This window comes from Mizuhopecten yessoensis, unplaced genomic scaffold (assembly GCF_002113885.1).
Source record: "Mizuhopecten yessoensis strain PY_sf001 unplaced genomic scaffold, ASM211388v2 scaffold3453, whole genome shotgun sequence".
Classification (NCBI taxonomy): domain Eukaryota; kingdom Metazoa; phylum Mollusca; class Bivalvia; order Pectinida; family Pectinidae; genus Mizuhopecten; species Mizuhopecten yessoensis.
This window is the reverse complement of record NW_018405052.1, coordinates 510,227-522,311: the sequence shown is the minus strand read 5'-3', so window position 1 is coordinate 522,311 and position 12,085 is coordinate 510,227. Positions and strand designations below refer to the sequence as shown.

General features: G+C 37.7%; 2 protein-coding genes across 2 annotated transcripts in view; one reads left to right on the top strand and one right to left on the bottom strand.

Moving 5' to 3' along the window:
* Positions 1 to 1,468: 1,468 nt before the first annotated feature.
* LOC110447499 (tRNA-splicing endonuclease subunit Sen54-like) lies at positions 1,469 to 8,508 on the bottom strand. Its single transcript, XM_021493235.1, has 9 exons — positions 8,233 to 8,508; positions 7,215 to 7,379; positions 6,968 to 7,031; positions 5,043 to 5,126; positions 4,548 to 4,699; positions 3,253 to 4,004; positions 2,980 to 3,037; positions 2,267 to 2,380; positions 1,469 to 2,113 (listed from the first exon to the last, which is right to left on the bottom strand). Exons 1-9 carry the CDS (start codon positions 8,265 to 8,267, stop codon positions 1,957 to 1,959), a joined length of 1,581 nt encoding a protein of 526 aa, XP_021348910.1. The 5' UTR covers positions 8,268 to 8,508; the 3' UTR covers positions 1,469 to 1,956.
* A 158-nt stretch (positions 8,509 to 8,666) lies between these two features.
* LOC110447524 (protein KIAA0556 homolog) overlaps positions 8,667 to 12,085 on the top strand; it is a 49,292-nt gene continuing 45,873 nt past the window's right edge. The window contains exons 1-3 of the mRNA XM_021493291.1: positions 8,667 to 8,789; positions 10,218 to 10,273; positions 11,560 to 11,627. Coding sequence (XP_021348966.1) covers positions 8,768 to 8,789; positions 10,218 to 10,273; positions 11,560 to 11,627 — 146 coding nt within the window. The 5' untranslated portion in view covers positions 8,667 to 8,767. The remainder of the gene's footprint in view (positions 8,790 to 10,217; positions 10,274 to 11,559; positions 11,628 to 12,085) is intronic.

The following is a 12,085-nucleotide window of genomic DNA, read 5'->3' as shown; positions in this document are numbered from 1 at the left end:
ATCGGCTCCGCTGGCCAGAAATTGCCGACATCATCCGATTACTCTGATTGGTCAATATTCGGTCAGGCCCCGTCTACGACGTCACTCAATTTCCCACATTTTCCGAGGGAAATTGTTTCAAAACTATCGCACCCCTCCAGACGAACTATTTCCCTGGCATGTAGTTAGAGGGGAAATAGCTTGTTTATGTGGATACTTTTGTATAGTGTAAAATAAGTAGAGGTATAATAATCTCGACTAACTTTGGACTACTGAACACAATAATTGTCTCGACTAACTTTAGACTACTGAACACAGTAATTGTCTCGACTAACTTTGGACTACTGAACACAATAATTGTCTCGACTAACTTTGGACCACTGAACACAATAATTGTCTTGACTAACTTTGGACCACTGAACACAATAATTGCCTTGACTAACTTTGGACCACTGAACACAATAATTGTCCTGACTAACTTTGGACTACTGAACACAATAATTGTCTGGACTAACTTTGGACCACTTAACACAATAATTGTCTTGACTAACTTTGGACCACTGAACACAATAATTGTCTTGACTAACTTTGGACCACTGAACACAATACTTTTCTGGTTTAACTTTGGACCACTGAACACAATATTGTAGTGAATTTTGGGTATAGTTATCTCCCTTAGACCGATAACCGCACCGACAACATCGATGTGACATTTTGGTGCAGTCTCTTTACATCCTGATCTCAACAAGACAACACGTGAGTGATTTTCCTCCACATTGTACCCGATAGTAGTTCCCTACTACATGTAGTGATGGTGTGTTATTACACACACCAAATCTTCTTACTTGGTAATCAGAAGTGCGTCGAACTGACGTCAAGTTTTGTTAGGCTATAGTTGTTAAGTTTATATTGTAGAATAATTATTAATTGTACTGTTAGGTTTAGATTACATTAGGATGTAAACTGTTAATTGTTAAATATTTGTACCCCTTTGAATTTTGTACTGTACAGAAGGACGTCTAGCAATAGGAATGTTTTTATACTGTTAATGTGCATAATTTTGTAATTGTTTATTTACATGTATTGACTTGTTTCTTTATTACAACACAGAAACACTTGTGTATTTTTGCCTCTCCTCCCAAAACGTCCTTTAATCCTGCCACTGCGCTACTGACTACACCTAAGGGTGGTCAGTATGTCAGTAGCCAAGGTCATCAAACAAGTAGCTGGTCACTCTAGGGGGGGTTGGGGTACCTCCATGCTACTTGAGGGTAAAGCTTCTACTGACCTTCGGGCATTGGTTCATAAACGGAAATAGTCCTGTTTTGACCCTATCCCGAAGGATGGGAGGTATGTAAGGGGTCAAGGTCAGGGGTCCCATATGGCAACATGGCCTACTGGTGGTTCCTAACAACAGTTCTCACTACCTTACTATAAATAACAAGGAGGAAGCAAACAAAAATTCAAATATTATTTTATTACAAAAACAATTAAACTGGTATTTACCATATTACAATGGTTGCTCTGCAGTGTTTGTCCTTACAATGCTGCATTAGACAGTAAACATACAAATGTTTTATATGTAACCATTCTCATGTGAACACATCATTTTATTAAGTATTCTTTTTTATTTGATTATTTCAAGACCACAGTTTTCCTTATTTCAACTGATATGGAGAAAGACAAAGATGTCTGTTGTTTCTATTACTAAGCTAACCCAATTTGTCTGACACTTCCTGTCGAGGGAGATGTTTTCTGTCTCAAAAGCTAATTGACACTTCCTGTGGGAGAAAGATATCTGTTGCTTGTATAGCTAGGGTTTCCCAGTTTGGTCCTTAACCTATTGGCATTCCTGTTGGAGAGAGATTTCTGTTGTCTGTATAAATAAACTATCCCAGTTTGTACCTACCCCACTGACATTTCCTGTTGGAGACAAATATCTGTGGTCTGTGTAGCTAGACTATCCCAGTCTGGTCCCTACCCCATTGACACCTCCTGTGGGAGAGAGATGTCGGAGAACTGATAGAAGGCTATATCTCCATGATCAAGCACTGCCCAGCAGACAGGAACACCATCCTTAAATGATCCCTTTGTAGTCACAATCTGCTGTAGACTTGGCGGACTTTCGTGGTTCCTGAAATGTCAAGTAATAAACTGATTTAGAAGTAGAATAACAACTGTATATTGAATGTATGCCAACTATCTATGTCCTTTTTCTCTTAAATATTCTCATATATGGCACTAACAAAAATGGTTTTTAGATTGATTGCTGAGTGATCAAACTTACTTTGAAACACACACTCTGTAATTAGGAATGCCAGGCCTCGACTTTCTGAACTTGGCATCTGGCAGGTAAACATCAAACATTATTCCACCAGTAACAGGTTTGTCTCCCAGGGGCCTGAACAGGTAAAATAAGAAATGTAACATTAACCATAACAAATGTAAATATACTAAAGGCATATCTATTCTGCTCCATAGACAATAACAATCTGAGGTAGGGCCACGATGACATACACTGGAGCAGTTTAAATCTGACACAACCTGACCAGTAGGTCTGCATAACACATAGTACAGGTATAAGTGAAGGGGTATTCTAGATTTATATCTCTCCAGAGAAAATAACAATGTCACAAGACAAACTATTTCCCTCAGCCTTCGGGTATTGTTAGCCATTCAGGGACAATTAAAAGGACTATCTCCCTTATGCCCTTTCTATAAGTGTTTTATCATTATCACCACTTGTTTTGTACAAGTATAATAAAAATAAATGCTGAATAAAAATATCATGAATTGGACGATATCAAGGATGATATCTCACCAAAGGGGTGCATTTGACAATATCCAGAGATTGCTCAGAAACTGACAGCAGTTTAAGAGAATTTAAATCTTCAAAAATTGACAGTCTCTTTCACCCCTTGTGGATGTTTTTTTGTCAATAAAGCAATGAATTTCAACTCATATGCTTAAGGTCAGAAATGAAAATAAAACATAATTTACCTGGGTTTCATTGTAAGATTGACATTTTCAATGATATGCAACCTGTTTAGGATATTTCCTGAAACAGAGAAAAATCCAACATGTACCAGGAAGTCAAAACACTTGTTTTACTTGTTGTAACATTACCGTAATAACTTAAGACAATGGAATTAGAAAATCTCATTCAATAGGCACGCCAAATATATTGAAAGATATTTTGAAAGTTTGTTGAATTAGTTAAACATCTTTATCAATTCACTGTGACTTGTTTTGTTATAATTGTATGATACGTACGTGTGGATGTAGAGTCAGTTGGTCTTACTAAAGGTGTTATCTCCCCTTCCCACAGACACTCGGCTGGAGAGAAGAACGCACTTTCATCCTTCAAGTCTCTGATAGCCATTTTCCTTTTAAACTCTCCCCAATTTGAGGCAGTTATTTTTCTCTTTTTGTGAATCATTTCTGCATAGGAAAATTCTAAATTGTCCACACTTTCCTGCTGCTGTTGTCCACGATACATTTTATGTTTTCTTTGCTGTGAAAGATATGCTCGGGCATCAAATGTATTTGGTGCTGTACTGAAGTCTATGCCATGTGGTAGTAGATCAAGTTTGGGCATCTGTAACTCCAACACTTCAACACCTCCAATGCTAGGGAAGCCTAACTCGTCAAAGTCCCATTGGGAATAGGGCACACATACTCCATCAGGCTCCTCCATCAACTCACTGTTCTTCAGTTCAGCACCAGGTAGATCAGCTGTCCCCGAAGTGTCCCAGACTTTGTTGTCAAATAATCTGTCATTACTCACTCCTTCAGTTACAGGTGGTCCATCCACCTCCATAACTGATCCACAATTCTCTGGGGTAGAACATTCCAGCTGTTCTTTCACCGTTTCCCTACCTGAGTCTTCTGAACTGACTTTGACCTTCTTATCACCAAGACTGGGGCTATCAGATGGGTTGTCTCCCTTATGTTTCCTTTTCTTTTTGTCAATTTTAACATGCTGGTCTAAGTGGATTTTTCTTTCATATGTTGTGACATCCAGGCTGTGAAAGATCATTTCAAATTTATAGAAAATAGAAGATATTTTTTTCTTCAATCAAGGTTGTGTGGGTATCATACATCATGTAAACTTCTGTATTTGTATCAAGATGTAACAAATATGAGTAGAAGGTGTCATTTCATCCTGTCTTGTCAGTAATTCTGGATTACATTGAAAACATGCCGGATCTGATGAGTTACTGATAGCAGGGACCTTGAAGCTGACTTAAAGGAACTTTACATTTTAAACCCCTACTGTACATCTACGCGTAACAATGTAAAGTTTCAGGAATTTTAAACTTCTGGATTCAAAGAAATTCCTCGGAAATGAAAGTGTGGATAAACAGACACCATGATTATCATAGCTATAAGTATTTTAGGACCCTGTACGTTTTGAGATCCGACACAAGTTGCCCTGAAGATGTGAATTGAACCCAAACTTAAAAAAAAAAAAAAAAACAGCAAATTTCCATCCTGCAAATATTACAGCTGTAGTGGAGTTCTAGTTACAGATGTGGTTCTTGTGACTTTCGAAATCTAATACTCACCATCCTTGATGCCTCAATACAACATAGCCCAGTCTCCTCAGGTGAGCATATACTTGGTAGCACTCTGATGTCATGGTAACAGTACCGAAGAAAGCAGAATAAGCCTGCTGGATGCTGAGAGGCAAACCTTTATAATTCACCACCAGTGTGTTCTGTAAGATAAGAATGTTGATGAAATTAGGCAGCAGGCAAGGATACCATTTTCTTCAATGATCAAAAACTATTCCATTTTGATGTCATTGCTCTTTTTTTCTTTCAAAAATCAAATACCTGGTCCTTTTTTAAGATCTCGACCCCACAATGCTTCTAGACTTTTGGTTAGTGCTTTGAAATCATAGAATACATACTCTGTATTTGCAGTGTATTCAATCTGCTAACACAGTTACACAAAATACCTGTTAGAACACCATGTGGAAGGATGGTCAAAGTATGCAGGGTAGCATTTTACTGTTATCATTAATCTTATAAAAGGAGTGTTCTATGGATTTCACTTACAGTTTCCATCAGGAATAGTGCCTCCTCAGGAAACAACCATTTCCTACTGCTGTCTTCAAATCCCATGTATGTCCAAAATTTCCCCTGTAAATATGGAAAACTAACATAACTATGTAGCATCTTCTCTAATGATATATGAAACACATTAATTCAGTAAAGTTAAGAAAGAGACTAAATCATGAGTTTTCATCATAATATAGAAATGGTGACAGGTAAACCCGAAAGTATTGTGAGCCAATGTTTTCCCACTACTTAACAATACCGGTACATGTTTTGAAGTCAAAACTACTTCTGATCAAACTTTTTCCCTTTTTTTCATTAAATGTTGTTATTTTACCTGGAAAGATATCAATTGGCATTGGTTGGAAACATAACTTCAGCTCTGTAAGAGATTTCAACTTTCATTGTCTGATTTTTAATCCATTGGATTAGGGAACTTTTCAAAGCATAAAATACTTTTCTAGCACATTTTCTAAAACAAGAGGCCCAGAGGGCCTTATCACTCACCTAGATACCTAAGCAATCATGGCAAAATGTTCTCCAAATGAGATCCAAGGGAATATGCCAGGCCCCAAGGCCAATCCTTGTAGCATATCTGTATTAAATTTTTTATGCCCAGCAATATTATGTATGGTTATGGGGTGGGAATCTCAACTGTTTCCAAGCTGTGACTCAGAAACTAGCTTCATGGGTTGTGGCCAGACCCCAGGATCAATTCTAATATCATGACTGCATTCGTCTCTTTTTGCCCAGCATTTGTATTTATAGTTTTGGGGTGGGGATCTCAACCGTTTCAAAGTTTTGACCCAGGGGTTAAGTCTGCAAAGGTGGGTCAGACCCTGGGATCCATTCTAATATCATGACTGCATTAGTCTCTTTATGCCCAACAATTGTATATATAGTTTTGGGGTGGGAAACTTAACCATTTTGAGGGGTTAAGTCTCCAAGGCTGGGGCAGACCCCAAGGCCATCCTTGAAGCATATGAGCATTAATTTCTTTATACTCAGCAAGTGTATGGTTTTTGGGTGGGGATCTCAACTGTTTCCAAGCTGTGACTAAGAAACTAGGTCTCTAGGGGTTCGGTCAGACCCAAGGGTCTATTCTAATATCATGACTGCATTCGTCTCTTTATGCCCAGCATTTGTATATATAGTTTTGGGGAGGGGATCTCAACCGTTTCAAAGTTATGACCAAGGGACTATGTCTCCAAGGGTGGGGCCAGACCCTAGGGCCATCCTGGAAGCAACTGTGCATTCTTCTCTTTGTACTCAGCAATTGTATATATGGTTTTACGTTGGGGATCTCAACCATTTCCAAGTAATAAACTTTTTTTTGGCCCCACCCCTTAGCCCGGGGGGTCGGCAACAAAATTTGTACAATTTTGAATCCCTACCTCCCATGAATGCATCCGACCAAATATGGTCGATATCCATGGCACAGTTCTACAGAAGAAGTCGTTTATAGCAATATAGCCAAATTGCTCCCTTTTGGCCCCGTCCCTCAGCCCCCTGGGGGGTCAGCTCCACCATTTGTACAATTTTGAATCCCCACCATCTAGGGATGCTTCCAGTCAAATATGGTTGATATCCATCACTTAGTTCCAGAGATGAAGTCGCTTTAAGCAATATAGCCAAATTGCCTCTTTTTGGCCCCGCCCCTCAGCCCCCTGGGTGGTCAGCCCAACCATTTGTACAATTTTGAATCCCCACCACCTAGGGATGCTTCCAGTCAAATTTAGTCAAATTCCAATCAGTGGTTAAGAAGAAGAAGTTGTTCAAAGAAATTGTTGACATACAGACAATGGACAGACGATGGAGGCCACAGTATCACATAATCTCACCTTGGTCCTTCAGACCAGGTGAGCTAATAATGAAATTCACACAATTTCCAAGGGCACTTAACCACTTTTCTTTGAAAATCTCACCATTTCCCGTTCAAGTTCAACCAACTGGAGGTCTTTGTTCCATTCTCCTTTCACCAAACCACCCCTAACAAAAAAGGAAATACATGATGTACCAGAGAAAATTTAGTTTCTAAAATCTTTTTTCATAAGGAAATTCATTGATTTCTACAGAAAGTAAAACATTGGCTTCTGATTGATAATTTTATATTTGCTTGTCAGTACTGCATCAACAAAACTATTAAATTAGAAAAGAAAAAAAAAATCTTACTCTCTCTCTACTCTTTGTTCTCTCAAGACCTTTGATCTCTCCTGACTGAGAGACTCTATCCACTTAGACTGAAGAAATGATCCATCAGGTTCAAAGTCCTTAGCCCCTCCTCTGTTTGGTACAGTCTTGTCCAAGGGTCTGCGATACTTGAAAAGTTCTTGAGCACTAAAATGAATGTAAATTGAATATGTTATGTTACATCAACTTTATTGCTAACTTCCTTCTGCATATTTATTTGGAATATGTTCGATTACATCAGCCTTGAAACTTATATTCATTTATAAAACAAGTATATTTTAAATCTACTCAGAATCAAACACAAAACTACAAAGATGATACCTGTATATGCTTGTTATTGCTTTGTATAATACATGTACCAAGCTTTAATGGGTGGTGCTAGAACGACTTTCTCTGTAGCTTGGCAGTTTGTAGAACAGTTTGGGAAGCTGGAGGTTACTGGTTTGATCCTCAGAGGAAGCAGTAGTTCACACTACTCTTTTACTGTGATACAAAATGATGTTTGTGACCATCTTTACAGTGGTGAAAGGGCATTATCAAAACCTCTGGGTTGAAATGGGGTTCAGGAAATAAAACATTTTAAATTGAGGGAGTAGTGCGACAGGTTTTACTTGTACATTTGATTACAGCAACCTTCGATTTCTAGCTTTACACCAGTACTTATATCAATACCCGGCCTACAATGCAATATATTAAAAAAAAACTTTTCATCATCAGAAAGCTAAATTATCGCAGCTAGCTTCACACCAAAGGGAATTTCTTTACTTATTAGCTCGCCCCACTTGATTGAGAAGCAGGCTCTATTGATAATGTTACATTTCGCTCTATCACCTATGTTACACTTGTAAATGTGTTTACCCCAAATAAGAATTATCTTACAACCTTTTATTTGGAGTGATAAGGAAAATAGGAAAATATCTAATGATAACCTTCAAAGACAAAAAAAGGAAAACTTTAACATAGCAATAGTAATAAAACTCCATATATTCATCAAAATTACCTGAGAACCTTTTCTTTCAACAAAACTGTGTCCATATCTGGCACACTATAAAGAACTTGTATCAAGTGGGAAATGTTGTCTGCACCCACTGCACAAACACATGGAATGGGATTTTTCAACTGTTCTTATTTGACAAGTATTGTAGAAAGTACAATAAATCACATTCGATGTTTCACTGCCTACATTATTTTTCATATGACGTTAGATTTGTTAGATAAAAGATAGAATCGATGTTGCAGTGTAACTTTAGTCTCCACATGTTTTTCACAAATTTTGGAAGCTTCCGAATTTGTACTGGATTTTCGGAATATCTCTTGACTTTCCCTATTGTTTACATTTACATCTAATCACATTGTGCGTTTGATTGAAAGGAAGAAATATACTAGGTGAAGACGAAAGTGGATCTTTTACACGCTTAAATACAATGCGCAAGCGCAGCTTTTAGTTTACAATGGAATGTCAACCAACTCCTATGCCGCTTCAAAATGATATTTTATGAGATTCTGGATTTGTAATACACTTAAAATCAAGAACGATGGATCGCCAATATGCAAATGGTAATACGGGATCTGTAAAATATTGCACATATTCATATTTTAAAGGGAAAACCACTCGCAACTGCAAGTGGTGACCCAGTAACTCAGGTAAACAGTGCAGGCGCCTAACATGCTGAGGATGGTTTCATGTGACGTAAACGACAATCCATCGCTGTTGAGTTACGGTCTCTCTAATCAAGAGTGACGACCACAGGGAACACTCAGACGAATTGCATTGCACCTACGGTATCTAGTTCAGCTACACGCATACGCACACTAAAGCGTTGGGTGACCAGTTTCGGAGCCCCTAACAGGTGTAGAACACTCTGCCGATTGAGCTATATAGCTATATTCACCTATAAATTATTGCTGTATTGAGCTTTAATTTCTCAGATTTCAATTTTCATTAAATCAAAGCAAAGTCGCATAAAACAATAAGGTTTATGGTAATGTTGACTACAAAAAGTTTACATTTAGATGTTTATTTTCATTTTTCATGAATTTATATGTAAAATGTCCTATTTTTTACATCATTAATTTTTAAAATGAATACTTACATTTAATGACTTTTGTTATCAACCTAATGATAAAATCTTCTTTTAAAAGCGACTTTGTTTTGTTTTCCTTCAAAAAGAAAATCACATGAAAATAGCTCAAAAGACCTATTTCAGATAGGTCAATAGAGCTATCATAGGTCTTAATAGCTATATAGCTCAATCGGCAGAGTGTACTGGACCTGCCTAAGGAGGTGACATTGCTGAATATAGTTCAATATTGTACAAGAGAAAGCAGCGCACATCACATCATCTACCTTATGCTTAGTCTTTAGTTTACCTGGGCAGTCAATTTGCAATCACCTTCTTCACTTCAATGACAACTAATGGACGCATACGTTTTTCTGACACATATACAGCTGTAGATTTGTATACTTGTTATCATTTTAAATAATAAACAGATATATTGAACAAAACATGTAGCATATTTAGATAGTTAATGAATAGGCAGTACCTCATACATGTTTGTTCGACATCACAGATTTCCCTTTTTTTAAAGTAATATTATTAATTTGTATGCATTATGTACAACATATATACAATGAGTGCCATGTAAAACAAAACACCATATAAGGATGTATGGTGTTACTCAACATTATTACAGGTCGGCAATATCCCTTTTGATGCTTGTTGTAATATCTGTGAAACTTCCAAAAATAACACCAACATGTAATTCATTTTTGTTTCAAATCATTGATTTGGTCAGTGGATAGCAATTAATGACAAAGCCAAACACGATTCTCAATAGACCTTTGTATGATACAAGGTTCGTCATCACATGAGCTTAAAAGTGAGTGAGTTAATAAACAGATGGCAGAGACAATTCCATGCTGTACAATTATTAATTATAATTATAGGCCTATAGCTTTTATATCAAGTATCTTTAAAATTGTAGGTTCTCCTTCAAGGAAGAAGTGGTCAAAAGAAGAGAGCAGACAACAAAGTCTAAAGGTGAGATAATTAATCCTTCGTAAACGATACCACTTCACTGGTTATATATTTGCCAAAGAGTTAATTCCTTATGTGTAATCTTAATAATAATTATATGCTTTGTTTTAAACTGACCTCCCATGGTTGATTTGTTTTGTAGATTTCTAATACAGCAGTGGTGTGATAGCTGATCAGTAACACACGTAATTAGGTATCATTAGTGTTCACTGTACCAGTTCTGTGTTACAGCAGTGGTGTGATAGCTGATCAGTAACACCCCTAGTTAGGTATCATTAGCGTTCACTGTACCAGTTCTGTGTTACAGCAGTGGTGTGATAGCTGATAAGTAACACCCCTAGTTAGGTATCATTAGTGTTCACTGTACCAGTTCTGTGTTACAGCAGTGGTGTGATAGCTGATCAGTAACACCTGCAGTTAGGTATCATTAGTGTTCACTGTACCAGTTCTGTGTTACAGCAGTGGTGTGAAAGCTGATCAGTAACACCCGTAGTTAGGCACATTAGTGTTCACTGTACCAGTTCTGTGTTACAGCAGTGGTGTGATGGCTGATCAGTAACACCTGTAGTTAGGTATCATTAGTGTTCACTGTACCAGTTCTGTGTTACAGCAGTGGTGTGATAGCTGATCAGTAACACCCGTAGTTAGGTCTCATTAGTGTTCACTGCACCAGTTCTGTGTTACAGCAGTGGTGTGAAAGCTGATCAGTAACACCCGTAGTTTGGCACATTAGTGTTCACTGTACCAGTTCTGTGTACAGCAGTGTTGTGATAGCTGATCAGTGATACCCATAGTTATGTATCATTAGTGTTCACTGTACCAGTTCTCTGTTACAGCAGTGGTGTGAAAGCTGATCAGTAACCCCCGTAGTTAGGCACATTAGTGTTCACTGTACCAGTTCAGTGTTACAGCAGTGGTGTGATGGCTGATCAGTAACTCCTGTAGTTAGGTATCATTAGTGTTCACTGTTCCAGTTCTGTGTTACAGCAGTGGTGTGATAGCTGCTCAGTAACACCCGTAATTAGATATCATCAGTGTTCACTGTACCAGTTCTGTGTTACAGCAGTGGGGTGAAAGCTGATCAGTAACACCCGTAGTTAGGCTCATTAGTGTTCACTGTACCAGTTCTGTGTACAGCAGTGTTGTGATAGCTGATCAGTGATACCCATAGTTATGTATCATTAGTGTTCACTGTACCAGTTCTATGTTACAGCAGTGGTGTGATAGCTGATCAGTAACACCCGTCGTTAGGTATCATTAGTGTTCACTTTACCAGTTCTGTATTACAGGAAGCTGCTGTACATGAGGTCTTGCCTGGCTATGAAGATTACCTGTTGCTGTTGCAAGAAAGAAACAGGTTAAATATATTACAAACAATTTACAAAGAAATGGCACTTTACTGTTTAACAAGAAATACTAAATAGAAGTTACAATATACTTGTAAAATAACTATGGGAGAGAAGAGCCAATGCATGTCCTTTGTAGACAGGGTCCTCAAGAATTGTGTTCAATGAAAAATGGATACCTATTTGTATGTAGGGCATCCAATCAATGGTTTAGATGAGAAAAGTATCTTGAAGTGTACTCAACATGAACCAGCTTCACCAGGTAAGAAAGTGGAAGACATTTGAATTAACTGTCTACTTTTTTCACTCCTTAATTCTCATCAGGGCCTTAACAAGTGGAACTGGAAGGCAATTGATACAGTTTAATAAAGTCATCCATCTACTTAACTTGTGAAGCTGGTCATATCTGTACACACTCCCACCTACTATGTTTTGATAGATCTGATCGTTACAGATATTTCATTGAATA

Coding starts and splice junctions, on each gene's coding strand:
- LOC110447499 (XM_021493235.1), bottom strand. CDS start 8,267: ATGGACACAGTTTTGTTGAAAGAAAAGGTTCTCAG. Junction 7,032..7,214: donor GAACAAAGAGTAGAGAGAGA/GTAAGATTTTTT, acceptor CTTTTTTGTTAG/GGGTGGTTTGGTGAAAGGAG. Junction 5,127..6,967: donor TTGAACTTGAACGGGAAATG/GTGAGATTTTCA, acceptor CCATATTTACAG/GGGAAATTTTGGACATACAT.